General features: G+C 38.3%; 2 protein-coding genes across 2 annotated transcripts; one reads left to right on the forward strand and one right to left on the reverse strand.

The window, feature by feature from the left end:
- The first annotated feature begins 1,863 nt into the window (after positions 1-1,863).
- Positions 1,864-18,744, forward strand: fbxo32 (F-box protein 32). The gene is made up of 9 exons (XM_057834381.1): positions 1,864-2,120; positions 4,524-4,642; positions 4,840-4,889; positions 5,000-5,092; positions 7,485-7,578; positions 10,503-10,687; positions 10,790-10,972; positions 14,560-14,703; positions 17,729-18,744. The coding sequence occupies exons 1-9, from the start codon at positions 2,008-2,010 to the stop codon at positions 17,816-17,818; spliced, it is 1,071 nt and encodes a 356-aa protein (XP_057690364.1). The 5' UTR covers positions 1,864-2,007; the 3' UTR covers positions 17,819-18,744.
- Positions 15,535-24,363, reverse strand: prelid3a (PRELI domain containing 3A). The gene is made up of 7 exons (XM_057834382.1): positions 24,017-24,363; positions 23,583-23,751; positions 23,422-23,511; positions 22,948-23,018; positions 21,476-21,578; positions 21,250-21,324; positions 15,535-21,165 (listed from the first exon to the last, which is right to left on the reverse strand). The coding sequence occupies exons 1-6, from the start codon at positions 24,046-24,048 to the stop codon at positions 21,265-21,267; spliced, it is 525 nt and encodes a 174-aa protein (XP_057690365.1). The 5' UTR covers positions 24,049-24,363; the 3' UTR covers positions 15,535-21,165; positions 21,250-21,264.
- Between the last annotated feature and the right edge of the window lie 709 nt (positions 24,364-25,072).

Genomic DNA, 25,072 nt, shown 5'->3' on the forward strand with positions numbered 1-25,072 from the left:
CTGGCAGCAAATGAACGCTACCAGCACTGCCAGTCAAAATGGATTGAATGTTTAGCACCATCAGTGGAATTGAAAGATGAGCATTCACAGTCAGTCCTCCCAGTTAAAATGGATTGGACGTATTTCATTGTCAATGGTAGGCAATGAGTTAAATACTATGTAATAAAAATAAATAAATAAACATTAGCATTTTATTGGGAGTCATAACCAGTCTATTTTTGGTTTTATTTATTTGAATTTTCTTTTGATCAACATTTTATTACCTAATTTACGATCATATAAACATACTTGTATATAATCAACTTGAGTGTGTTATTGGGAGCCATAAGCAGTCCATTTCTGGTTTATTCATTATAATTTTAAACATTTTTCTTGGATCAACATTTTATTAATTTATGATCATACATACACATATAATCATAAATGATACCTGGCTTAATGAGGACCACTAATGCTAATACAGGGTGACAAAAAAAGGCATTGTTTCTTTTGTTTTTGTTTTTATAACTATTGTATTTTACTTTTTTCAGTACATATATATGAAAATCTAAACTGGTTTAAGCTACAGTCTCTTTATATTCAGAAAAAAAAAATATGCCTATCGAAATTTTAGGCTTGTTGGTTGGGGGGGTATTATTATTATCATTAAATAATGTATTGGACATCCTTCGCCGTCAATGGCACTGAAACATGAGCATGCACAGCCAGTTGACCTAGTTTAAATGAAACCTCCTAGTTCAAATGAACTGGAACATCAAAAAATATAAAACAGTAAATATTCTCCTATTCATTTATTTATTTATTATTATTATTTTTTTATCCTCAAAAAAGATACAAGTGAAATTGTTGTTTATTACAACAACGTCTTGCGCCGTCAATGGCACTGAAACATGAGCATTCATAGCCAGTCCACCTAGTTTAAATTAACTGGAACATTACAAAAAAAAAAAAAAAAAAAAAAAAAAAAAAGAAAAAACAGTAAATATTCTACTATTCATTTATTTATATATATTTTTTATCCTGAAAAAGATACATGTAAATATGTTGTTTATTAGTATTATTATTATTATTAAATAATGTATTGGATGTCTTGCGCCGTCAATGGCACTGAAACAGGAGAACTCACAAACAGTCCTCTGTTACATCTCTAACATTAAAAAAAAAAAAAAATTAAATATACAGTAAATATTCTCCTATTTATTTATTTATCTATCTATTTATTCATTTATTTTTACCCTAAAAATGATCCAAGTTGTTGTTCATTGTTATTATTATTAAATAATGTATTTGACGTCTTGCAGTCAATGGCACTGAAACATCAGCATTCACAGCCAGTCCATCTAGCTTAAATAACCTGGAACATGGGGGGGAAAAAAAAAAAAATCTTTTTTTTAATCATTATTATTTTTTTTTTATCCTAAAAAGATACAAGTAAAGATACAAGTAAAATTATTGTTTATGATTATTATTACATCATGTATTGGACGTCTTGAGCCTTCAGTGGCACTAAAACATGATTATTCAATGCCAACCTTCCAGGTTCCGATGGATTTGACGTCCATCACTGTCAATGGCAAGCAACGATCCAGCAATCCCTAGCTTCTGTTCCCAGCTGCCCAAGACGCTTACGTAATGGCCTCTTAAAGCACAGCTAGCGTTAAAAAACATTCGTTCTAGCGTCTTTGCGACTAATATTTTCAAACACTCGTACATGTGTCATCAGGGCGTTTGTATGAAGTGGCGTCTCCGTATGTCATGTGTTCCTTTTCAGCGACGTTTTGCAACGCTAGAGTAGATAAACAAAGCCACGTGCTGCAGGGAAATTTCCGAGGTGGGCGGGGCCTGCGTGCTTCCGGGAACATATAAGAAGCTCAAGCTGCGCAATGTCAATATCACAAGAAGAACACACATTGACGAACAAGCATTTAAGGAAGGATAGACATTAACGCAGTCAGCGTTTTTCCCCGTTTTTTATTTTTTATTTTGCATTAATTCCCGAAGCGAAGAATGCCTTTCCTTGGACAGGACTGGAGGTCGCCTGGCCAATGTTGGGTTAAAACCGAGGATGGATGGAAAAAGACAACAACAGACGACAAGAACAACAACATCTCAGTGGAAAGGTTTGTCATAAAGACCCGTCAACAAAACGAGTCAAAGGTGACATTTTGGGAAAAAAAAAAACAGCATTGTATAGCTGCGCCTAAACTTCCCTTCGCTTGTTCTTTTGTTACCGTGCCTCTCACTCCTTCGTCGCTAATCGCTAATCTATTAATAACCTCACAAGAGAGCGGATTAACACCGAGTGAGTCACTTTAAAAACGGATTTAACTTTCTTTTGACACGTACAATTTGGCATCAACGTGACAACATTCAGCATTCACGTGGATGTGCACGTTGGCTTCATTGACCAATGTGTTGTGGTTTTTAAGAGTGTGGGATGTAATCAGAGGTAGGTAGAGTAGCCAAAAAGTTTACTCAAGTAAGATTAGCGTTACTTCTAAATAATATTACTCAAGTAAAAGTAAAAGTAGTCATCCAAAAATTTACTCAAGTTCAAGTAAAAAAAAAGTATTCGTTGATAAGAATACTCAAGTAATGAGTAACATTGTGAGTAACTGCACACAATGTTTGATTTTTTTTCTAAATCCGAGTATATTTTTTTGTCAGCACAACTTCATCAATATGTACTGTTATTATTATACTGTGTGATAAGCTATTACATGACCATATTAGGCCAAAATGATGACACAAAAATCATCAAGTAGCGTACCGCACGTAACACGTCACCTTTGCTCATTAATATTCTTGACATTAGCAACTGTTGCTAGGAGGGGGTCAAGCTTGCGTTCGTCCCTCATGCTAGATGATACATAAAGAAATACGTAAATAGTGTACGGACGAGACGTTTACTGAGCTAAACCCACCAAATTTGTCCGAAAATGATGTCCCTCGTGCCAAATTCAATGGTAAAGTTGTGGAAGAACATACAAATGTTCAGTTAAAGAGATGGCTTGAGTGTCGAGGGCTAAAACAAATGGGAAAAAAGAGCCTACCTGATCCACAGGTAGCTTTTTAAGCGACACCTTTTTCTAGTGTGCATTGCCTTACGCCACTGACAATAACAGTCTCCTGTTTCAACAAGCTATCCTTCCATATGCCCCGTCTTTCTTTTATATATTATATCCTCTGGTTGTCTTATGTCTTTGACTGTTCTTGCAGGTTATTTATATTGTTATTTTTGTGTAGCGATTGCAAATGCTACTCAGTGACAGCCAACGAATACAAACAAATCTTAATTCGATAACTTATTTACACTTCCCACTTACTAAAGTTGTTTTTTTTTTACAACAGAAAATGTAACAACAGTAGCAGTCCGATATGATTTGAGTTTTTTTCATGTCATTCATTGTCAGACAGAATCAGCACGGCAAAGCGCCACGTTAAGAAATAAGTAAAAAAATCAAAATGGCTTACCTCTTCGGGGCAGGTTGTGGCAGGCAATGGATCAGCATTGTCATCTGGAGGACCATGGCCCCCACCAAAATGTTTACTGCATATGAATGTGAATGGCTTCACCTTGCGGGCGTTAAACTGGTCTTTTAGACGTCCGCACAAGTTGATCCATTGTTCACATTGTTTCCTCTTTTTTGGCTTCGGGAAATGAAGAAAACATCCTTCATACGTCATAATGTCTAGAGTCATTTCTACAAGTTCAATAGCAGCAGTGTTTACTTGGCATGTTCTTTTTTGAAAGCTTACCGGCAGAAAACAAACTGTACTAACATGAGTTGTATGCAAGGGTGCTTCTATGTTGACCCCCTTCTGGTCTAAGATGGTGACCTCACACAGCCTTGCGGTCTAAAAAAAGCATTCGTTCGGTATGCTATTCAGAACAATAATATGAAACATTACCCATCCAAAGAGCATGAGTGCCCTCTAGTGGAGAAAAAACATTGTTAACTCTGATTGGTATAATGGAGTCATGTGGTTATTGTTTTGATGTCTCATTGCTGAAAGTGAGACCGCCACTGTCGGCTTCTCTGGCAATATTAAAGTCAATATGTTGAATAAACACAAAAAATGTAACGGCTCTTGTGTAGCCCAAAGTAGTGGAGTAAGAGTAGTGTTTCTTCACAAATCTACTCAAGTGAAAAGTATTGCGTGGCAAAACTACTCTAAGAAGTAATTTTTTCTCAAAAAGTTACTCAAGTAAATGTATCTAAGTAAATGTAACCTGTTACTATCCATCTCTGCATGTAATGTAGTATTTCCTAACCATTAGGCAACTGAGCCAAGACAATAATGCCCCAAAAACAGGATACAGTAAGGACACAGGTTAACTTTTACCTTCATCGTCACCTAGAGGAAAACATTTCATTATTCTTTTGGTCACTATAAATCACTGACATAAGTATATAGATTAACAAAGACAATCCTCCTTGTAAAGGGATGATGACATTTAAAAATTCCATGCCTTATCTGTCACAGCACACCAATAACAACATTTTTTGTGGTTTTTGTAGCTTCTGCAAAGCTGAACACGAGTGTTTCAACAAGGAGAACTTGCTGCTTTCTCTCGGTTACGACATGGCTGCCAAGAAGAGGAAAAAAGACCTCATGAACAACAACACCAAGGTTCCATGTGAGTCTCTTTCCACCGTTAGATCGTGTCGCTAGTATACGGTGTCTGTTATTTTTCAGTCTGGAGTCATTAAACTCCATGTTAGCTGTCAGTCATAGATTGGGAGGAGACACTCAAAATGTTTTTAGGATTCATGTCCCTCCATCTCTAACTGTATTTCAAGCCACTAAGAAAAATATGTCATTTTTCCCCTACAGATTTCCACAGGGAAAAGTGGATTTATGTTCATAAAGGAAGCACCAAGGAGGTAATTCATAACCTTAGCTACCAAAACATTTTGTCATTGCTTATGTCAACATGATGAGAGAACACTGTGGAGAATTGCAAACTAATACCTTGTTAATTAAATTCTTTCAGCGCCATGGATATTGTACTTTGGGGGAAGCCTTCAACCGCTTGGATTTCTGCAGCGCCATCAAGGACACAAGGAGGTTCAATTACGTCGTCAGAGTGAGTCCTGTTTTCTGTTTTCTCTCACTTTGTTGATGTCTGGGTTTGCCATGCTTGAAGGGTGTGTGTGTCGCTTATCAATGCTTTGCAGACATCGCTGCTGATTGATCTAGCTGGTATATGTTTGTATAAATGAGTAATGGTAGGACATGCTAATGGAGATGTAGAGTGAGGGTTGATGAAATGGTGTCTCCCCTAAGCAGGAAATCACAAGCTGCCAAAATATATGGCAGTGCAACAGAGGAAAATGTGAGCACACTACTAGGCACATGTTATTGCCACAGTTTATACAGTGTATCACAAAAGTGAGTACACCCCTCGTATTTCTGCAGATATTTAAGTATATTTTGGCTGTCACCCCAGGAGGGATCCTCTTCTGAACACTGTACACAAGAATGCCCGCAAACAGTTTGCTGAAGACATGTCAACAAAGCACATGGATTACTGGAACCATGTCCTATGGTCTCATGAGAAGGGCAGGCTTTCTTGTGTACTGTCTTCAGAAGAGGCTTCCTCCTGGGGTGACAGCCATGCACACCAATTTGATGTAGTGTGTGGCGCATGGTCTGAGCACTAAAAGGCTGCCCTCCACCTCTTCAATCTCTGCAGCAATGCTGACAGCACTCCTGTAATGAGTCACATGACATTTTGGAGGGAAAATGGCATGCAGTACTTAATTTGGACATTTAGGGATGTACAGTATGTACTTACTAAGGGGTGTACTCACTTTTGTTGCCAGGGGTTTAGATATTGATGGCTATATTTTGAGTTATTTTACAGGGGAAAATAAATGAACTCTATTATATAAGCTGCACGCAGACTACTTTTCATTGTGTCAAAGTGTCATTTTGTCAGTGTTGTCCCATTAAAAGATGTACTTAAATATCTGCAGAAATGCGAGGGGTGTACTCACTTTTGTGATACACTGTACAACACTAAACAAAATATATTCTTAAAAGCAAAAGTACTATAAGCCTTAATGATGTTTACTTAAATTTGCAACCGAATATCCTTTTATTTCCTCACCACACTGGTGTGAAACTTTTCCACATGTGAACCCACGTGAGCTTCACGTGGGTGGCTGTGGGAGGGAATAACTACGCAGTGATGTGAGACCCCTCCTCATAGGCTTCATGAAACTCGACCTGATGCTTGTCAGGTGATTCTCACTCTTCTTTCTAACTGCCGCATCCAACTTCGAATCACACCCTGTAGTCTGTTATGCACTCACTGTTCACAATATTTTCTCTGTAAAGAAAAAAAGACTATTTATTGTACAATAATCGCTCAGTATTGAAGGTATTGTCCTAGTTTTAAATTTGAATTAAGATTGTAGTTGTCAGTAGGTGATAAGATTTGAAATTACCTTTTAATGTAGCTTTCTGAGCTAAGAAATAGAGTCCAGGGCGGTAAGCCTGTACAACAATATGTCTGTGTAACACGATCATCCAGTCTGAACACACCGTCCTAGGTCACCGCTTTACCCTGTCTACGTCTGATTGCTTCATTTTACTCCGACTCACTTTCACAGATCAAGTTCTTTGCTAAGGCACATTCAACTGTGTCATGAGAAACAAATGGAGATTGTTTCATGAAGAGAAACTTGAAGGTGTATCACTACTTGCATTGCATAATAGAAGACCATCTTCTTAATACCGTGGAAAAATAGGAGGTGAGCTGTAGGCTATGAGGTGCGGTTTCGTGAGCTTGGGTGCTAAAAGTAGATACGGAAACGCACATTGTTCTGCCCGGCTGCTCTACAAAGCGGAGGGCACTTGATGAGCTGCTAAAAGATGAAGGTCAGAGGATTAGGCTGAAGGAATGCAGCAGCAAGGAATGGAAAAAGGAATAAGGCACAAGCAGGCAAGCATAAAAGAGGATGAACAATTCTCAATACCATACTTTCAGTGTAATTTAGTTCATTGAACACCCCAGCAATGAAGGTCTTTTCTCATGTAGTTCTGCAGCTTCTCTAGTTTACCATCTTCAAGGTCATACATGTTCTTCCATGATGTCACAGCCTGTGTTCCGTGCCAACCTGGTACGTGCTGTTTCTCTGTGAGCTAATGATGATAACCACACTCACACATACACAGTCTAGTGAATAATTCACATATGACAGGATCAGCAGGCAAGTGATTAAAGCTTGTTTTGCAAAGCTTTTTGGCTTCCCGGGCTGCAGGCCAAATACTTCCTAGCTTCTTCGTACCCCTGAAAACATTCGTCAATGAGCTGCAACCGAACTGTTCTCATCAGGAATGTTTGTGCATGTGTGCTTCTCTTTATCTTTTAACAGTTTACCAAACCTCAAGTAGAAAAATCGGTGGAATCTAGTTCTTCTATCTTAAAGCAGTTAATTTATGCTCCTTTTTGCTGTCTTTTTCTGTTCAAGCTGCTGGAGCTTATCGCCAAATCGCAACTCCCTTCACTCAGCGGCGTTGCTCAAAAGAACTACATGAATATTCTGGAGAGAGTGGTGCAAAAAGGTAAGCCTTGTCATCCTATACTTATTATTACTTATTGAACAAAATTGCATTTACCGTAATTTTCGGACTATAAGACGCTACTCTTTTCCTTCATTTTGAATCCTGCGGCTTATAGTCCAATGCGGCTTACTTATTGATTTATTTGGGTTAATAGGTAACACTTCATTTGACAGCGATGTCATAAGACTGTCATAAGATTGTCATAATTATGACATGACACTATCATGGGCATTACTGAATGCTTATGACAGCTGTCATTAAGTGTCAGCTGGCAAATTATGACACTAATTCCATTTATATCCAGCTCGGATCTTTTACATCTATGGAAAAGTGAGATAATTTGTCGGATAACAATAAATGACATCTGTTATAAGCATTCATTAATGCTCATGACAGTGTCATGTCATAATTATGTTTGTCTAATGGCAGTCTTACGGCACCACTGTCAGTGTTACCAAATACCATAATTAGCTACTAATGAAATAACTGGAACAGTAACTGAAGAAATAATTAGTACATAACAGAAATTTTGATTGTTACATACATCTGTAGAGCTGCAATGCATGCTATGAGGCATGTTGGACGACAACAGTGTTAACAGTAGGTGGCAGCAGAGATTGACTGTCTCCCCCAAGGGAGCAGTAATGGCCAAATGAAGCTTCTTGAAGCAGTGGTGGATTCATTTGGTCTTATGACAGTCATATGATGCCACTGTCAAATAAAGTGTTAATATTTTTAGGTGTAATTATCACATAATACATTGAGAACAGCAGCAGCTTATAGTCTAGTGTGGCTTATCTATGAACAAATGCCGTTTTTCTTGCCAAATTTGAAGGGTGCGGCTTATAGTCAGGTGTGCCTTATAGTGCGAAAATTACGGTAAATGTTATATTTTTCAGCAATAGCATTTTGCTTTCTCTCAAAAGTCAGGTCCATTAAAGTGTATGATTTTAGTCTGGTCTCATACCAGAAATAACATGCTTTATGACAAAGCTTGCAATCATGTAGAGCAGGGGTAAAAGCTGTGAATAAAAGTTGTTTTTGTCAACAATGACGATAACAAAATGTTTCGTCGACAGGACTTTTTTAAATAACGTGACGATGAAGAGCTAAAAACATGGCTTAGAAAACTAGAACAAAACAAGAAGAATGCCAGTTTTCATCTGACGAGACGAAAATGCGACATTGTTTCTGTATCATGTTCACAACGCGTGAAATGTTCATATTGTAGGTCAGCTTGCATCATTGAAGTGTTAAGGTCGTGTCACTCGTGTCCTCCGGAGTTTTGGATGTGTCTCAAGCTAGACTGCACTCCATCTTGCTTGTTTGGAAACACTGCAAGATTTGTTTTCTTGTCTTGGAAAGTGAAAATATGCAATGTTGCTTTAGCTTTTAAATGTCTGTGCCGAGTGATCATCAGACGCTAAATGTAATCCTAGCATTAGTGTAGCGTTCGCGTTAGCATTTGCATTAGCTTCAGAATGGTAAGCGTCCTCTTAAAACACTGGCCATTAAGTGTTGAGGATGTGTTAAAAAAAAAAAAAAATTGTACATACAGTTCGTGGCTTCTAGGTAGGTTTTAGGTTTAGGTTTTATTTTTATGCTGAGTGTGTATTATCATTAGGGCTGCAGCTATCGATTATTTTAGTAGTCAATTAATCTAGGAAATAGTTCTAATAATCGAGTAATCGGATTAGGAACATAAAAACAAACAAACCGCTCAGCCTCAAACAGTATTAAAAAAAAGAATGAAGTAAAATTTGGATCTAAGTACAACAAAAGAACAATTGGGTAACTTGCATAGCAAAAGTCCTTTAGCTTAAATGCTATAGAATGCTCTTGGCAGTTTATTTTTTTTATTTTTTTTTAACAATGCTCTTAACAACCCGTTCAAACACATATTCCCACAGAAAACGGCTAAATATACCTATAAACTAAATTATAAATGCATTAAAAAACATTAGCTCAAATAAAAACTTACCTTATGTTGGTCTTAACAGGGAGCAGCTGGATTCGACCATGTTAAATGAGTTATGTCATTCACTGTTGCAACTAGAGGACAGTGTATCCACCCAAAATCGCTAAAAATAAATGCAAACACTTTTAAACCAACGATTACAACGCCACTTTAAAGAAACGAATACTCGAAGCAAGCAAAAATAAATTCAAAGCTTTTTTCTAATCGAATTACTCGAGTTAATCGATTAATCGTTGCAGTGCTAATTATCATCACAAAGTTGGCGTTGTCCTTGTAAACACTTCAATATATGCTCGTCTGTATGTTCATTTGAAATTGTCGGAAAGCTTCATGTATTTTTGGACTTCAACTTTGAATGCGAATTTTACAGACGAAAACATTTTGAGTAACTGTCGACTAAAACTAAACGAAATTTGTTTGAGATTTCATCGATTAAAACTAGGCGAAGACGAAAACATTTTGAAATGACTAAAATATGACAAAGACTAAAAAGTATTGTCTAAAAGATTAAGACATAAATTAAAAAGGCTGCCAAAAACAATACTGGTCTCCAACCTTTTCCACAAAGGCCGCAGTGGGTGCAGGATTTCATTCTAACAAAACAAGAGGACACCTTTTCACCAATCTGGTGTTTTACAAGTTTTAGCAGAAACCTCATTGGTTCAAATGTCTGTGCTGGATTAGTTAGAACAAAAATCAGGACCCACAGTGGGCTTTGAGAACCGGTTTGAAGACCCCTGGTATAAACTATGGTCTCTACATGAGAAATGGTTTTTGCCATCACTAGTGAAAATCGGTACGAAATTAGCTCATGAGTTGCCATTGAAGATGAGAGAAGTTCAATCCGTTTGACCTAGTAACAGCCACCCCTCACATTTCAAATGAATGTTGCTTTGTCCCTAGTGAGCGACCCGCCTCTAATCACTCTTGTCAACTCCTGTCGCAGTGCTGGACGACCAGCAGAACGTGCGTCCCATCAAGGAGCTTCTCCAGACTCTTTATCTATCGCTGTGTAGTCTGGTTCAGGACATGGGAAAGTCTGTGCTGGTGGGGAACATCAACATGTGGGTGCACCGAATGGACAACATCCTGCAGTGGCAGCAGCAGCTAAACAACATCCAGATCAACAGGGTGAGACAAGGGGAGAAAGCACTGGTGACATTCACAGAACTGTTTGTAGTAAGTAAAAATAAGTAATAATAATTAGTGCCAACTTTTTCATGGCCCTTCCAGCCAACATCAACAGGCATGACACTGATGGAGCTGCCTGCCAGTCTGCAGCTGAACATCATGCAGCGTCTGTCAGATGGCAGGGACTTGGTCTGCCTGGGCCAAGTCTGCCCAGAACTAGGGGGGCTTGCTGAGGACCGTCTGCTCTGGAAAAGACTCTGCCAGTACCACTTCACAGACAGACAGGCATGTGGGCTCATCTGTAAATCTTAACTATTTAAAGGCATTCTCCAGACTTTACACAGTGCAGTGATCCCTCGTTTTTCGCGGGTAATGGGGACCAGAACCCACCGCGATTAGTGAAATAACACGAAGAGGCGCCCCCCCCCCCCCCCCCCCCAAAAAAAATTGTTCAATATATTTATTCAGATTTATCATTGGAAAGAGGTACGAGGTATGTTTTTTTTTCTCAAAGTATAATTAAAAAACAATTTATATATATGTACATATACAGTGCTGCTCGAAAGTTTGTGAACCCCACAGCGATGGTCAGATTTTTTGTAAAAAAAACTAAAATAACCTTATTAAATGTTAAGTTATACCCAAATCCACAATACTGACATTCCAAATAATGGACTGAAACAAAAGAAATAGTTATATTGTCATTCTTTATTTAACAAAAGTGGTTGATTTAAGAAAAACTCAGATATCATGTGTGCAAAAGTATGTGAACCCCTTCAGTTAATAGGATATTGCGCCTCCTTTTGCAGAGATTACCTCAACCAAACGGTTTCTGTAGTGACTAATCAGCCTCTCACATCTACTTTGGGGGATTTTTGCCCATTCATCCTTGCAGAACGCAGTCAGTTGAGAGAGGTTTGATGGGCGTCTGGCATGAACTGCTCGCTTCAGGTCCCGCCACAGCATTTCAATGGGATTTAGGTCAGGACTTTGACTGGGCCAGTCCAGAACACGAATCTTCTTCTTTTTCAGCCATTCCTTGGTTGTATTGCTGGAATGCTTTGGATCATTATCATGTTGCATGATCCACCTTCTGCCAAGCTTTAACTTCAAAACAGATGGCGTCAGGTTATGTTCTAGGATTTGACAATATTCCTCAGAATTCATGATTCCCTGGACTATGTGGAGTTGTCCAGGTCCTGAGGATGAAAAGCAAGCCCAGATCTTGACATTCCCACCTCCATGCTTCACTGTTGGGAGAAGGTTCTTTTGGTGGTATGCAGTGTTGACTTTTCGCCAGACATGGCGGTTTTGGTTGTGACCAAACAGTTCAATTTTGCACCTACATCAGTTGATGAAAACTCTTTTTAATTTAGTCTCGACAACACAACTGTTAAAAAAACAAAAAAAAACTACTGAATTGATTGATTAGGAAATCAGGTTGAAATAATAGAAAATTCCAAAATGTTGAGGGGGTTCACAAACTTTTGAGCAGCACTGTATATATTTTTTAATTAATGGTTTTTAAGCACTTCTAATGTAATAATTATGACAAGTAACATGTTACCGTCCCACCGAATTATTTTTAAACAAGAAGGAATGTACACGCCCAATCCATTTTTTAAAAAAGTTGAAAAATGCTTGTCTTTATTAAATGCTTCATTGAGTGAGCTTCAAATCCGCTCAAGCTGCTCACTTACACAGTATGAGTTGCCACAGCAACTATTTAACAAGTTAAATGATGTTGATGCATGCGGCGCTTTGACGCCTCGGCTGACCAGCGTCTCAGGGGCTGTTTACATCACAGGTGTCAAACAGATTCCAGAAAGGGCCTAGTGGGTGCAGGTTTGCTTTCCAACCAATGAAGAGGACACCTTTTCACCAATTAGATCTTTTACATGTGTAATCAGTTAAACTTTGTCAGGTACTGCGTGTTTCAGCAGGAAGTTCATTGGTTAAACTCTCTGCGCGTTATCGGTTGGAACAAAATCCAGCACCCACTAGGCCCTTTCTGGAATCGGTTTGACACCTGTGGTTTACATGGTGACTCTCCAAGAATACGAACAATTTCAAATTTGCATTTGAATTTGCGTCTCCATTTGAACAATGTCGCAATTCCGCATGAAAACAATGTAGTATTCATGCCAGATTTACTGGACGACAGAGAATGATGCACTTTGACCCCACCAAGCTCCCTCAACCTGGAAAAAATATGCCCGCCCACTCGAAGCAATGTCATTTTCCTTTTGCTCAAAAAAGCAAAAAATGTCAACGTTCAACATATTTAATTTGAAAATATTATTAAAACAGTAAATTAAAGCCGAAATTCCGCCATATTTGCTGTTTTTAATGTTTACTAGCACCGCTGCGCATGCCCAATTTGACGTGTACGAGTGCTGATGTTAACAGCGCGGTCTCGCGCCGCAGGAGCCTTTGATATGCATGCCGAGGAAGCCCCCCTCAACCCCCCGCAATCGGATTCTTCCACTTTGGAGGCAGGATTCAGAATTTTTCGTCTTCGCCGACACCATATGCACACGAGGCGAGTCCGCAACTCAATCATTGCGTCTTTGTGTCGCAGAGTCGCCATGTAAACTGCCCCTCAGGCAAGATCAAAGCTTAACTGTCTGTCAATCATCGTTAACTTAAATAAGCAACTCAAGCGCACTCACTGCCCGACCAAGAAAGAGCAGGGAGAGGGAGGAGGAGAGACCACGCAATCGGCTCGGGACAGCTCATCTGTATATATATATTTTTTTAAATTGAAAAAAAAAATCTGCGATGGACTGAGGGTGTGAAATTAGAAGCGCGAAGTAGCGAGGGATCACTGTATTAAGCATAGGGCTGCAATTGAAGATTATTTTCATAATCGGACGATTAATTAAACTATTAATTGATTAATCGGATAAACTTAACATTTTTCAATTACCCTCACAATTTAAATTGAGGTGTTTTAGGCATGTTGTAAGTATGAAGACAAAATGGATGGTTATTTCCTTCAAAAATAATATTTTATTACAGCTTCCTGACTTAACTGTAGTCTACGACTATATCAATTATCAAATTTGTTGGCAACTAATGTGTTAACCGATTTTATCGATTAGTTGTTGCAGCCTTATTTAGAAGCTGGTTTAGACAGCAAGATGTCCGAAAATGGGCAAAAATGTGATTTCCAAAATAAAAGCTGATTTTTGTTCATGTCCTACTTTACAAATATATAATGAAGAAATCTGATAATATTTACAACTGAGAAGTTATACGTATGTATGTTATAATTTTAAGAATTTAGACAAGTTTAAGGTGAAGAATGTCCTAAACAATCAATTGGTTATCAAAATAGCTGTCGATTAATTTGCTAATTGATTCGTTGTCGATGAATCGATTAATTGTGGCAGCTCTAATTGGGTACATAATTGTAAATACGCAGTCCACAAATACAGTCTGACAACACTTAGTTTGGAGCTATCAATTTAAATGTCACATGCCACGTTGAGCTTTGAGTGTTTTAATTGAAACTCTTTATACTTTCCTTCATGATAGTGCCCAAGTATAATGCAATGCACTTCAACATTACTAAAAAGTTTCACTAACATTTATAACTAGCTCTTTTATAGCTAAGTGCTGATGAAGCAGCCTTCAGTCAGTGTGAGGCAACCAAGAGCATGCAGTCTGTGCTGGCAATAAATTACCTTCACACCCTGTTCACAAAAATGCACTTGATAAGCCACTCAGCTCCTACCCAATGTGGGTTATAATGTTTGGCAAAGAAATAACTTGTGATGGGTGTGAAAGGATCATAAACTAAAGTGCTGTTTTTGTTTTGTATTGTTTTGTTCAAGTCACTTTTCTAAAAAGTGTTGTCCCTCCATTAGATCCGAAAGCGTCTGATGGTGTCAGATAAAGGTCATCTAGAATGGAAGAAGATGTACTTTAAGCTGAGCCGCTGTTATCCTCGCCGAGAACAGTACAGTGACACTCTGCACTTCTGCTCACACTGTCACATCCTTTTCTGGAAGGTATGAACATTTGTGTTTTCATCTTACAGCTAAACTGCATGACACTAGCTGCATTTCCATTACAGGTTGTCACAAAACAAAAGTGATTTTTCAAATGTTTAAGCAGAGTATAATTTCAACTTCAGAGTGTCTCCATTGAAGGTTATTTGTCCAAAAAACCTCGTAACTCTCGCTGCTTCCTGAGATCTCCCCAGCTAAGGCTTGGTCTTTGGCGTTGTCTTAAACTTTTCCGTTTGCTTCAGAGAATATGACATGTTTTTTATTTATTTTTTAATTATTTTTTTTATATCGTTTCTTCCTCATTTCCTTTTTCGAATTGTTTGTCCCATGCCATGTTTAGTCCAAGAGAATTGAGAAGTCATTCTATAACTGGTTACGTCACATCCTTTGGTGTATAAATGCCCCAAAAAAGCGTTTCCATTGCTCTTCGGTGATTATTTTAATATCGAAACATCTGGAACAGAACACCTCTATAAGTGTAAAATAATTTTTTAAATAATTTTTTGTTTTTGCTATATATGAGTTTAAATTTTGGATGCTTCCTTAACTGCTTCAATTCTAAATTTCAGTTTTGCAAATTACTATTTGTGATGGAAATGCAGCTTATGACTACCGTAGTCTTCGGACTATAAGCCTCTACTTTTTTCCTTCATTTTGAATCCTGCGGCAAATAGTCCAGTGCAGCTTATTTGTTGATTTATTTGGGTTAATAGGCAACACATCCCTCCTAGCATGCATTGTAGCGCTAAATAACAATCAAAATTCATGTTCTGTGCTAATTATTTATTCAGTTACTGTTCCAGTTATTTAATTATTTTGTTTGTTGTGGTATTTGGTAATGCTTTATTTGACAGCGGCGTCATAAGACAGTCATAATTATGACATGACACTATAATGGGCATTACTGAATGCTTATGACAGATGTCATTAAGTGTCATCCGGCAAAATATGTTACTGACTACATTTATGGTCAGCTAGGATCTTTTACATCCATTCAAAAGTGAGATAATTAGCTGGATGACACTAAATGAAATCTGTTATTAGCATTCATTAATATTCATGACAGTGTCATGTCATAATTATGATAGTCTAATGACAATCTTATTGGCACAGAACATGAATTTTGATTGTTATTTACATCTGGAGCGCTGCAATGCATGCTAGGAGGCATGTTGGACAACAACAGTGTTGACAGCAGGTGGCAGAAGAGGTTGACTGTCTCCCCCAAGGGAGCAGTGATGGCTTCTTGAAGCAATGAAGCTTTGCAGCCAATGGCGTACCGCACGCTACACGTCTCTTCCGCTCATTAGTATACATGACGTTAGCTAATGTTGCTAAGGGGGGGGACACGCTTCCGTTTGTCCACAATAGGAAATGAATGAAAATCGTGTCACAAGGAGATGTTTACAGAGCTAAACCTAGCAATTCTGTCCGAAAATGATGTCTCTGGTTCCACATTTACTGGTAAAGATGTGGAAGAACATAAAAATGTTCAGTTAACGAGATGGCTTGAGTGTCGAGGGCTGAAAAAGACGGAAAAAAAAAAAAAACGAGCCGACCTAAGCATAACCTTTTTGCTTTTTTATCAACACCTTTTTCTTACACGATTGACAATGACATTCTCTTGTTTTACCAATCTATCCTTTACCACCTTGTGCCCTGTCTATCTTATGATATTACATCCTCTGGTTGTCTCTGACCTTTCTACTTTAGCGTATTTTTTGGACTATAAGTCGCAGTTTTTTTCATAGTTTGGCCGGGGGTGCAACTTATAGTCTGGAGCGACTTATGTGTGAAATTATTTACACATTATTATATCATTTCCCATGTTATTTGGGTGTTTTGGAGTGACACTGATGGTGTGGTAAACTTGTTAGCATGTTCTTTATGCTATAGATAGTATCTGAATAACTCTTAATAGCTATGTTACGTTAACAAACCGGCCACGTTCGCATTTCATTGTTCAAGCATCATGTAACAACATCATACTGTACACTATACAGCATGTTGTTGTCTATTGTATTTTTATTTTAAATTGCCATTCAAGATGACATATCTGTTCTATGTGTTACATTTTTCAAGTAAATTTCCCCCAAAAATGCAACTTATACTCCGGTGCGACTTATATATGTTTCTTTCCTCTTCGTTGGGCATTTTATGGCTGGTGTGACTTATACTCAGGTGCGACTTATAGTTCGAAAAATACGGTAATATTTTTGTGTAGCGATCGCAAATGCAACTAGTTGAGAGCCAACGAATACCTAATTTTTTAAAATGAATAACAAATCTTAATTCTATAATTTATTTACATTTCCCCCTTTACTGAAGTGTTTTTTTTTTACAACAGAAAAGGTAACAGTGGCACTCAGATACATTTTTAATTCTTTTCAAGTCATTCATTGTCAGACAGAAGCAGCACGGCACAACGCCACGCTAAAAAAATAAGTTCAAAATATCAAAATGACTTACCTCTTTGTCCTCTAATTTTTCCCTCAGAGTTTTTGGTTTCGGGAAACGTACGAAGAAAAAATCCTTCATACGTATGTCGTAATGTCTAGAGTTGTTTCTACAAGTTCCAAAAAAGCAATGTGTGATCGGCATGTTCATTTTTGAAAGATTACCGGAGAAAACTGGCAGAAATAACAGTTTTTATGCGAGGGCGGGTCTATAATGTCCCACTTTCTATTTGCTTCTGCTTTACGATGCGACTTCACAGTCTAAATTGGTTCAAAGCTTCATGGTGGTTCATTTGGTCTTATGACAGTTGTATGATGCTGCTGTCAAATAAAGTGTTACCGGTAAATATCTTTTGGTGTAAACATCCCATAATACAGTGAGGACACCTACGGCTTATTGTCCAGTATGGCTTATCTATGAACAAATGCCGTTTTCGTGTCAAAATCAGTGGGTGCCGGTTTATAGTGAGGTGCGCACTGTAGTGCAAAAATTACGGTAATCATAGTATTTCAAAGAATGAATGAGTGAATTCTTTAAAGTATTTCATATGCCCTTGTTTCCACAACAGGACACAAATCATCCGTGTACTGCCAATAACCCAGAAAGCTGCACCATGGCGCTCTCCCCTCAAGACTTCATCAACCTTTTTAAATACTGATGACCCATCCTAAATATAGACTGAGTGTACATATTGTACATATACATGTATGTTTTGTTTCATGTATATTCAGCTAAGGTGTATCTCGATGGTGATCAGGCAGTGGGACAAATATGCAATTGAGATTTAGGTTTGTTTACTGTTAAAAGTAAGAGATTGTCACTGTTATGTGAGTAAAGGAGAGCTAAGGGAGGTTAGAACAAAAATCCTTGCAAGAAGTGGGAGCAGTATAAGTGAGGAAAAGTAGTTTGAATTTGTTGTTGTGTAGTACATTTAAACACAGGAATTTGGATGGTTATTCATGTATGAGTATGAAAAGTTCTGATTTGTATGTTTTGCTAAAGCTGACCACATTGATGGGACAGTGTTTAAAGCACAGACGGTTGTTTGGTTTGGCACTGCTACATCAGAGGAGTCAAATATTATAAATAACTGGGTGTTAAAGCACCATCATGTTTTTTTTTTTAAATTACTTTTTTCACTTTTATAAGGTTTGATACATTTTTTTTTTTTTAAATGTGTTTATTTCTGCCGTGGCTGCATTTTGCAATCTTTTTTGCGTGAACTTCGTCCAACTCTGTGTGCCTTACTGCAAAACTTGAAACTGGTACTGAGTTAACTGATAAATTTCCAGATGCTGTTTACTGATCATGAACACCATCATGTATATTAATGGATACCAAAGAGTGTGTGGCTGTGCGTGCGTGTGTAACATCTTATTTTTTCAAAGGCCTGCATGATAAACAACATGCTACGTATTTATTAAAATAGTGGTTAAGTAGCTCAGCTTGTTTGAATTGGTTTTGAAAGAAACTCAGTTTAATTTAGAAATTTTCAGCACTGCTCAACCAATTGATGTACTGTACATACTATGTAATACGTTCTGTAAATGCTCTGTTGTCCAAATAAAATGTTTAGAATTTGGATTTATTCCGTTAATTTTTGTTGTTGTCCCCATTACTAGGGTCTGAACAAAGAGAAATAGCGCCCTCCTCTGGATGAATGGAAGAATCTGTCGAAATTGGAATAAAATCCAGAAATTCATGAAGGATGGAGAAAATATTCAAATTCTACACAAACTGCATCTGCAGTCTGCCTGCATAGCATTTTCATTTAATTGAAAATTACCTCAAAAAAAATTCTTCTATGGAAAGCAGATGACAATCTACTGTTCATAATTGCCATAGTTGCAAAAATGGCTTCAGCTAAACAATTGATCCATTGCAACAGTTGAGAGGAAATGAAATTAAGTTGCAAACAGTGAGATTAACGTCATTATTCACAGTTTTTACCATTTTTTTTTTTTTTTTTTTTTTTTTGAAAAGTCAATATTTATGTAACACTGTATATCTCCCAACACTCATGGTTGGCCTTCTGTGTAGTTCTACACACACATACAAAGGCATGAGGGTGCATTGATCAGTCCCACACACGGACACAAATAGGCAGCATCAAGAGGCCAACCCGTTTTTCAACTGTACCCTCCCTCACTTACAGCTTTCTTCACCCATGAACTCACTTGCAAATAGTTGGAGGTACCACTAGCTGGAATCAGAAATGAGCTGGTGTTCTGTTGTAATGTGAGCAAAAACATTCAATCCCAGCTGAATCAAACCCTACCTACCATGCTACTTATTTCATTTCACTGTTATCATGCAAAGTAAATCTATAATACATCAAAAAGCACCTTTTTCTGAGGACTTGTCCCACCTGCAAAAGTTTTACAGTTGCTAATGGATATAATTGTATCAAGTATTTTTTTGTATAAGATGCAGATGTAGAGAAATACTGTAGGTAAATATCAAAGTCCCCCAATCAATACCAAAAAAGGGGGTCATTATCAGTAGTAGTTGTGTTACAAGCAAGGGCGTAGGTTTGCATGGGGACGTTAGGGTCAAATCACTACCAACTTCTCAGAATGCTCAAATTGTCCCAACCAACTTTTAAGCAATTTAATTTTTTAAGCAATAAGCTAATTTGCGTTATTATATATAATGAGTTCAGTTATATAAGTAATTTAGATTGCCTTCCCATATTTTGTAAAGATACCATTTTAAGTGAATTATTTTCATTATGTTCAGACTTACATTTATCTCTTTTCACTTGCTGAATGTGCCGGTTTTTCCCCCTTAAATGCACGTTTGCTTGGCTGATGACTTGACCCCCCTCCAGTCACGCAGACGCACACTCACACCCACACTGCCCCACTGACAGCCCGACAGGAATACAGCATGCCACTGCCTCCTCCGCCCCCTTCGAAGAGTAGGGATATTAGAAGTTTTTTTTATTTCAATCAGCGGCAGCCACTGTAAGTAATTTGAAAAGACGTCAATGCTGAACAGTTGGGGGAAAAACCACTAATTTTGCTGCTGAACGTCTGACCTGCATAGTTAGCATAGCATTAAACTTGCTGGCCTGCAAAACTACTGTAGTCAGGCCAGCCTCCACAAGGAACAAAGAAGTCAAGCTAGCCGTCCCTCATTTAGATCATTGTTTGCATTATGTATAGTACGGTAATGCAACACGGTGGCTTCAGAGTGCAAGTCCCTTTATTTAAAAAAAAAAAAAACACCCAAAAAAAAAAAAAAACAGGGAGCTATCCAAGAATGGATCCACTTCAGGAGGACACTGACATGAACATGAACTGACATGAAAAGAAAATCTTTAAAATGAAATCACACATCAGAATTTCATGAGAGTACTTTGGTTCTAGTCTTGGGTAGTCTAGGATGTCTACGATGGAGCTCAATACTTGGATATCTCAGATTTTTTTTCATTAATGTTTTCCCAAATCATCTTTATATTACAGTTTGAGTTCAGGGGTGCTCCAGTGTCCCCCAGAAGTGGACCTGTTCATTTTAAATAAAGGGACTTGCACTTCAAAATGTTTCTTTAGTAGTTGTTGATTCAAACAAAGGTTTGTTACGTTGTATCACCTGAACCAATACACATGAAAATTAGCATAAGTCAATACAGATTCATTTTGCATTGATCAATGCAAAATAAATCAAAATAATTAATAGGCTATATTTTAGGCTATATTCGTGAGAAATGTAGCCCTGGCCGCCGTTCAATAATCTGTTTGGTCTTAATGTCCCGTCCCCAGCAAAAAGTGTTATGCTGTAACAGCGTCCCTACAAATGTTGAGACCAAACCTACGCCCTTGGTTACAAGTATTTTTCTATTCAAGCAGAGGTCAGTCGTTGAGCAATAGACCTTCTCCTATTTAAACCACAGCTCCACCAGTATCAGTCTCCTCAATTAAGCCCATGTGTTGTCTGAGAAGTCCACAAAAAAATGCACGGGCTGTAGTCTGAAGCGCCAGCTCAAATTAGGCTGTGGCCGTCCTGTAAATGTCAAATTTAAACAATTATATGAATATAAGACAAATGATGTGTTTTATCAAAAGAGGAAAATATGCTCAGGGTTACCATTGTTAGTAAATGTCAGAGAGTAATATTTTCTCTTTCTGAGTTCTGAATAATCCACTCAATAGCATCCCAGCCCTACAGAGCCACAGAAAGGAAAGGCAGATTAAAGGACAGACAAAGACCTTAGCAACGTATCAGATTTTTACAGGAGGTTGCCAAGGAAATTTCATGCAAGCGATGACCATAATTTACATATGACCATGCAGGTTGGAGCGTGCGTTGTTACCTTCCTGGCATTAGCAGACATTCTCCTTGCCATCATGCCCTCCAGGTAGCTGCTCAAACTCACTCCCTTCACTGTAATGATGGCCTCCTGCGTCAAGATGGTGCTGTAGAGCACAGGAAAAAGATACAACAACATACAGTATCTAAGACTACTTTAAAGTGCATGTGACACCATAAAAAATCTTAAAACAGCATTATTATGTGAATTAAAATCATATTTTGAGATGATTCGACTATATACAACAATTTGGTAAAGCGCAGATGATGAAAAATGAGTCTTAATCTGCCGTTTGGCTTCTTATAGTGTCATTATAGTGCTCTGGCCCCTCCATCTGGGTGATGATGTCAGCAGAGTAGCGGTTTCAACGGATTTAGAATAGAAGATTCAGAAGAAGAAAAAGACGACAGAGAGCAGACTGCAAAATGTCATCATTGTTTTAATCTCCCTACTCCAATATTTTTTACAGGCTATTCTTTGTGTCTGAGTATTGCTAAATAAATTGAGATATGAAATATTAAAAATGCATTCATTCAGTATGACAGGACTAAATTACTGCATAATGTTAAAACTGCTGACTTCTTAAACCTCCCGAGCGGTATTTTACGCGACTGGTGTTAGTCTGGCTCTTGTCATATCCCTGTGGGGACTCGGAGACGAAGAGCTGGTCCACATGCTAACCCGAATCGAGCAGCTCTTTCAAGTCTCTTCCTCGCCTTTCGAACACGAAAAATCACACAAAACTACCTCGACTTATGTCACACATGGCGACGGGGGTGATTGTCTTCACCAATCGGCGAGCAAGTTTGGGCACGTCGTTCCCCTGCTGCGGCCATGGCAAGCAGGCAGTGCTCGTCCACGAGAGTGTTGGCCGAAGAAGGTGGCCACTCCCGCTTTCTCGGTGGACAGTTAGCATTGTCACCCACAAAATGCAAGCCACCTCCTTATTAAAACGTGTGCCATGATCCCAGAATTTGACATAATATAAAACACGTAGCTTACTCATTTCCTCGTCCATGGAATGGTTGCTTCATTGTCATACTTGTTTTGCCCATTCTTCATGGCGAACAGAATCTTTTTGAAACCCAGAAAGGCTCACAACACTTTCACTGGTGTAGCAACAAAAGCCTGCAGCACTGTGCTAGTGTGACGCGAAAAATAAACAAATTAATCCGCAAAATCAGCTGGATCCTCAGTCATTTTGCATACAATAGTATGGCTGTATAGTGAAGACGATGTCTCCCGTAAATGTCACATCCCCCATTTTCCTCAAACAGAGACCGTGGCCGGAAGTCTCTCATTTTCGCAGCGCGGGATTCAAAAAATGTAATAAATATATCGATCGCTTCTGCACACATCCAAGTGGTCTATTTCATTCAGGAGCATAAAATACCGCGTGTAATATGAAATAAACATGCTTTTTTGTGTCACAGGCACTTTAAGCAATAAGATGGAAATGAAACACATGAACTTACACTTCAGGATTGTCTGGATGTGGTGTGTAAAGTAGCCTCTCATCCACCGATATCAGGTTGGTGAGCGTAATCTACGGGACAAAGCAACAAATTTAAATACATGGAATCACCCAAAAGTTTTTTTTGTTTACTTGACCTAAAATAGAGTCAAATCCCCAACAGAAAAATAAATCAATTAGCCAGTTGCTTACCTTAAAAAGGGCAAAATAACCTGTAAGTCTACATTTTGCCAGTCAAACAACAGTAATACTGTAAGAGCTTTATGTTCAACTACGTTTCACATCGTACATTTGTGAGTAAAGTGAGACAAAATCATTATTTTTTTTCAATATATCAGCTACACGTTTAAGTTTTTTTTGGTTTGTTTTCCTTGTCTTATAATTCTAATGGCTCAATACAGGCAAGGAAACCACATCGGAGAAATGGTGACTTGGCCCCAAAAGGGTTGAACTCTCCACCCTGCAGTACTCATACATTTGTTGAGCACAGCTCCATCTTCTTCTCCTCAGGGTCAACTATGGAGAGTTCCTTCACGTATGTCTGTAGGTGGTTGGTTCCCAATATCTACAAGAAAAATAACATGAAATCGAGCAGATGTGCCTTGACCCCAGCACAGTAACGGCGTAAACACTGACCGCTCGTACGATTGCTGGCAGGCCCCACTCTGTACTAAGGAGCCGGTGGCTATGTAGGCGTCCTTCTGCGTCCAGGCGGCGATCCAGCACGTCCACACCCACCACGTGTGGATTCATGGGGTTAGGGTACTTCCTCATGGCGGCCTTGATCACCGTCTCCCATGGGTAACTTCACACAAACAAGTATGAATAGTCAAATAACCTTTCAATAGCATGCCACATAGACAAACTATTCATAGTCACATATATGTGGACATTTCCATCATCATCCATCAGTGACAATGCACTAAACTAGGCAGGTGTGGCCAGCTAGATTGACCGAGACATTAACTTTTTGTATTCTATTTAATTATATATATTTGAATACACATCAAAAGTCACAGGCCTTATAGCATCAGAGCTGTATCTGATATGAAATGCAAAGTGAACAGTACCTAAAAGAGTGCTCCGTGCTCCAAATCCTCATGTTTCAACCGGGAGTAGTGACCTTGTGTCTTCAGAATACCCTCTATTGTCTTGGCAGGCTTCTGTGGACCATACGCTGGAATGAGTATGGTCAGTAAGTAAGCTGGGCCCTGGGACCACCACCATCAGTTCAGGGTATTCTGATGCTCCTTTGTTTCCGAGCATCAATGGTAAACAAGAAACACTTGAAAATGGGTCATCCTGTTCTATGACAGATGATAGCGGCAGGCATGGAAGGTGAAATGTATGTCTTTTATGGTGCAATGAGGAGGAGGATAACCAGAAGCAAAGCCGGTGCTCGGTTGTCGCCATCAACATCAAGTTTCCCTGTGCTATGAGGTTAACTAACGTTTGGATTTTCAAAATAAAACACACTTACTTTCCTCTATACATTTTAGAATATGATCCATATTGTGATAATGTAGCACGTTGTGTTAAGTTTGCTGCAGTAAAAAAAATTACTAAATGGACATTGTTAAATGACAACAGTGCTCTTGTGGTACACACCTGCATCACACCTCTGAAGTTCGGGGTTTCAATCCTGATGACCTGATTTAACATCATTCTTTTTTTTTTTTTTTTTTTTTTTTTTACAGTCTGTGTTTTACAATGTACATACATGCTATTTTTCTCCACGTCCCACATTCCAAAACATGCATGTTAAGTTGGTGTGAGCAAGCATGTCCTCCAGTGTCACATATAAACTTTTAAACAATATGTGTTATTTTTACTTGTAGCCCTTGTCATTACTGGAAATTCAGTTCACGGTGCACCCAGCCTCCTGCCAATAGTTAGCTGTGATAGGCTCCAGCACCCCCACAACTGTCTTTAGCAGTCGTGTGAATAATGTATGAATGAATATTGTTTATTTGATTCAATTTAATCTGAACCAAATATAGTATTTCATCATACAATACACTATTTAAAGAGCATGCATGGATTTTTTTTCTCTTTTTTTTACCCGTGTGGCTCTTCATAAATCAAATATATACAGTATATATTGGACTAATCAAATAATGATTATT

The sequence above is a fragment of the Corythoichthys intestinalis genome, chromosome 4 (genome assembly GCF_030265065.1).
Source record: "Corythoichthys intestinalis isolate RoL2023-P3 chromosome 4, ASM3026506v1, whole genome shotgun sequence".
Classification (NCBI taxonomy): domain Eukaryota; kingdom Metazoa; phylum Chordata; class Actinopteri; order Syngnathiformes; family Syngnathidae; genus Corythoichthys; species Corythoichthys intestinalis.

Bases quoted from the DNA above. Each gene is read 5' to 3' on its own strand.
- prelid3a (XM_057834382.1), bottom strand. From the start codon at position 24,048: ATGAGGATTTGGAGCACGGAGCACTCTTTTAG. The intron at 23,512-23,582 runs GTCAGTGTTTAC...TTTTTCTTGTAG, and splicing joins TGCCAGCAATCGTACGAGCG to ATATTGGGAACCAACCACCT. The intron at 23,019-23,421 runs GTATGAGTACTG...TTTGTCCCGTAG, and splicing joins TGGAGCTGTGCTCAACAAAT to ATTACGCTCACCAACCTGAT.
- fbxo32 (XM_057834381.1), top strand. From the start codon at position 2,008: ATGCCTTTCCTTGGACAGGACTGGAGGTCGCCTGGCCAATGTTGGGTT. The intron at 2,121-4,523 runs GTTTGTCATAAA...TGGTTTTTGTAG, and splicing joins AACAACATCTCAGTGGAAAG to CTTCTGCAAAGCTGAACACG. The intron at 10,973-14,559 runs GCATGTGGGCTC...TCCCTCCATTAG, and splicing joins ACCACTTCACAGACAGACAG to ATCCGAAAGCGTCTGATGGT.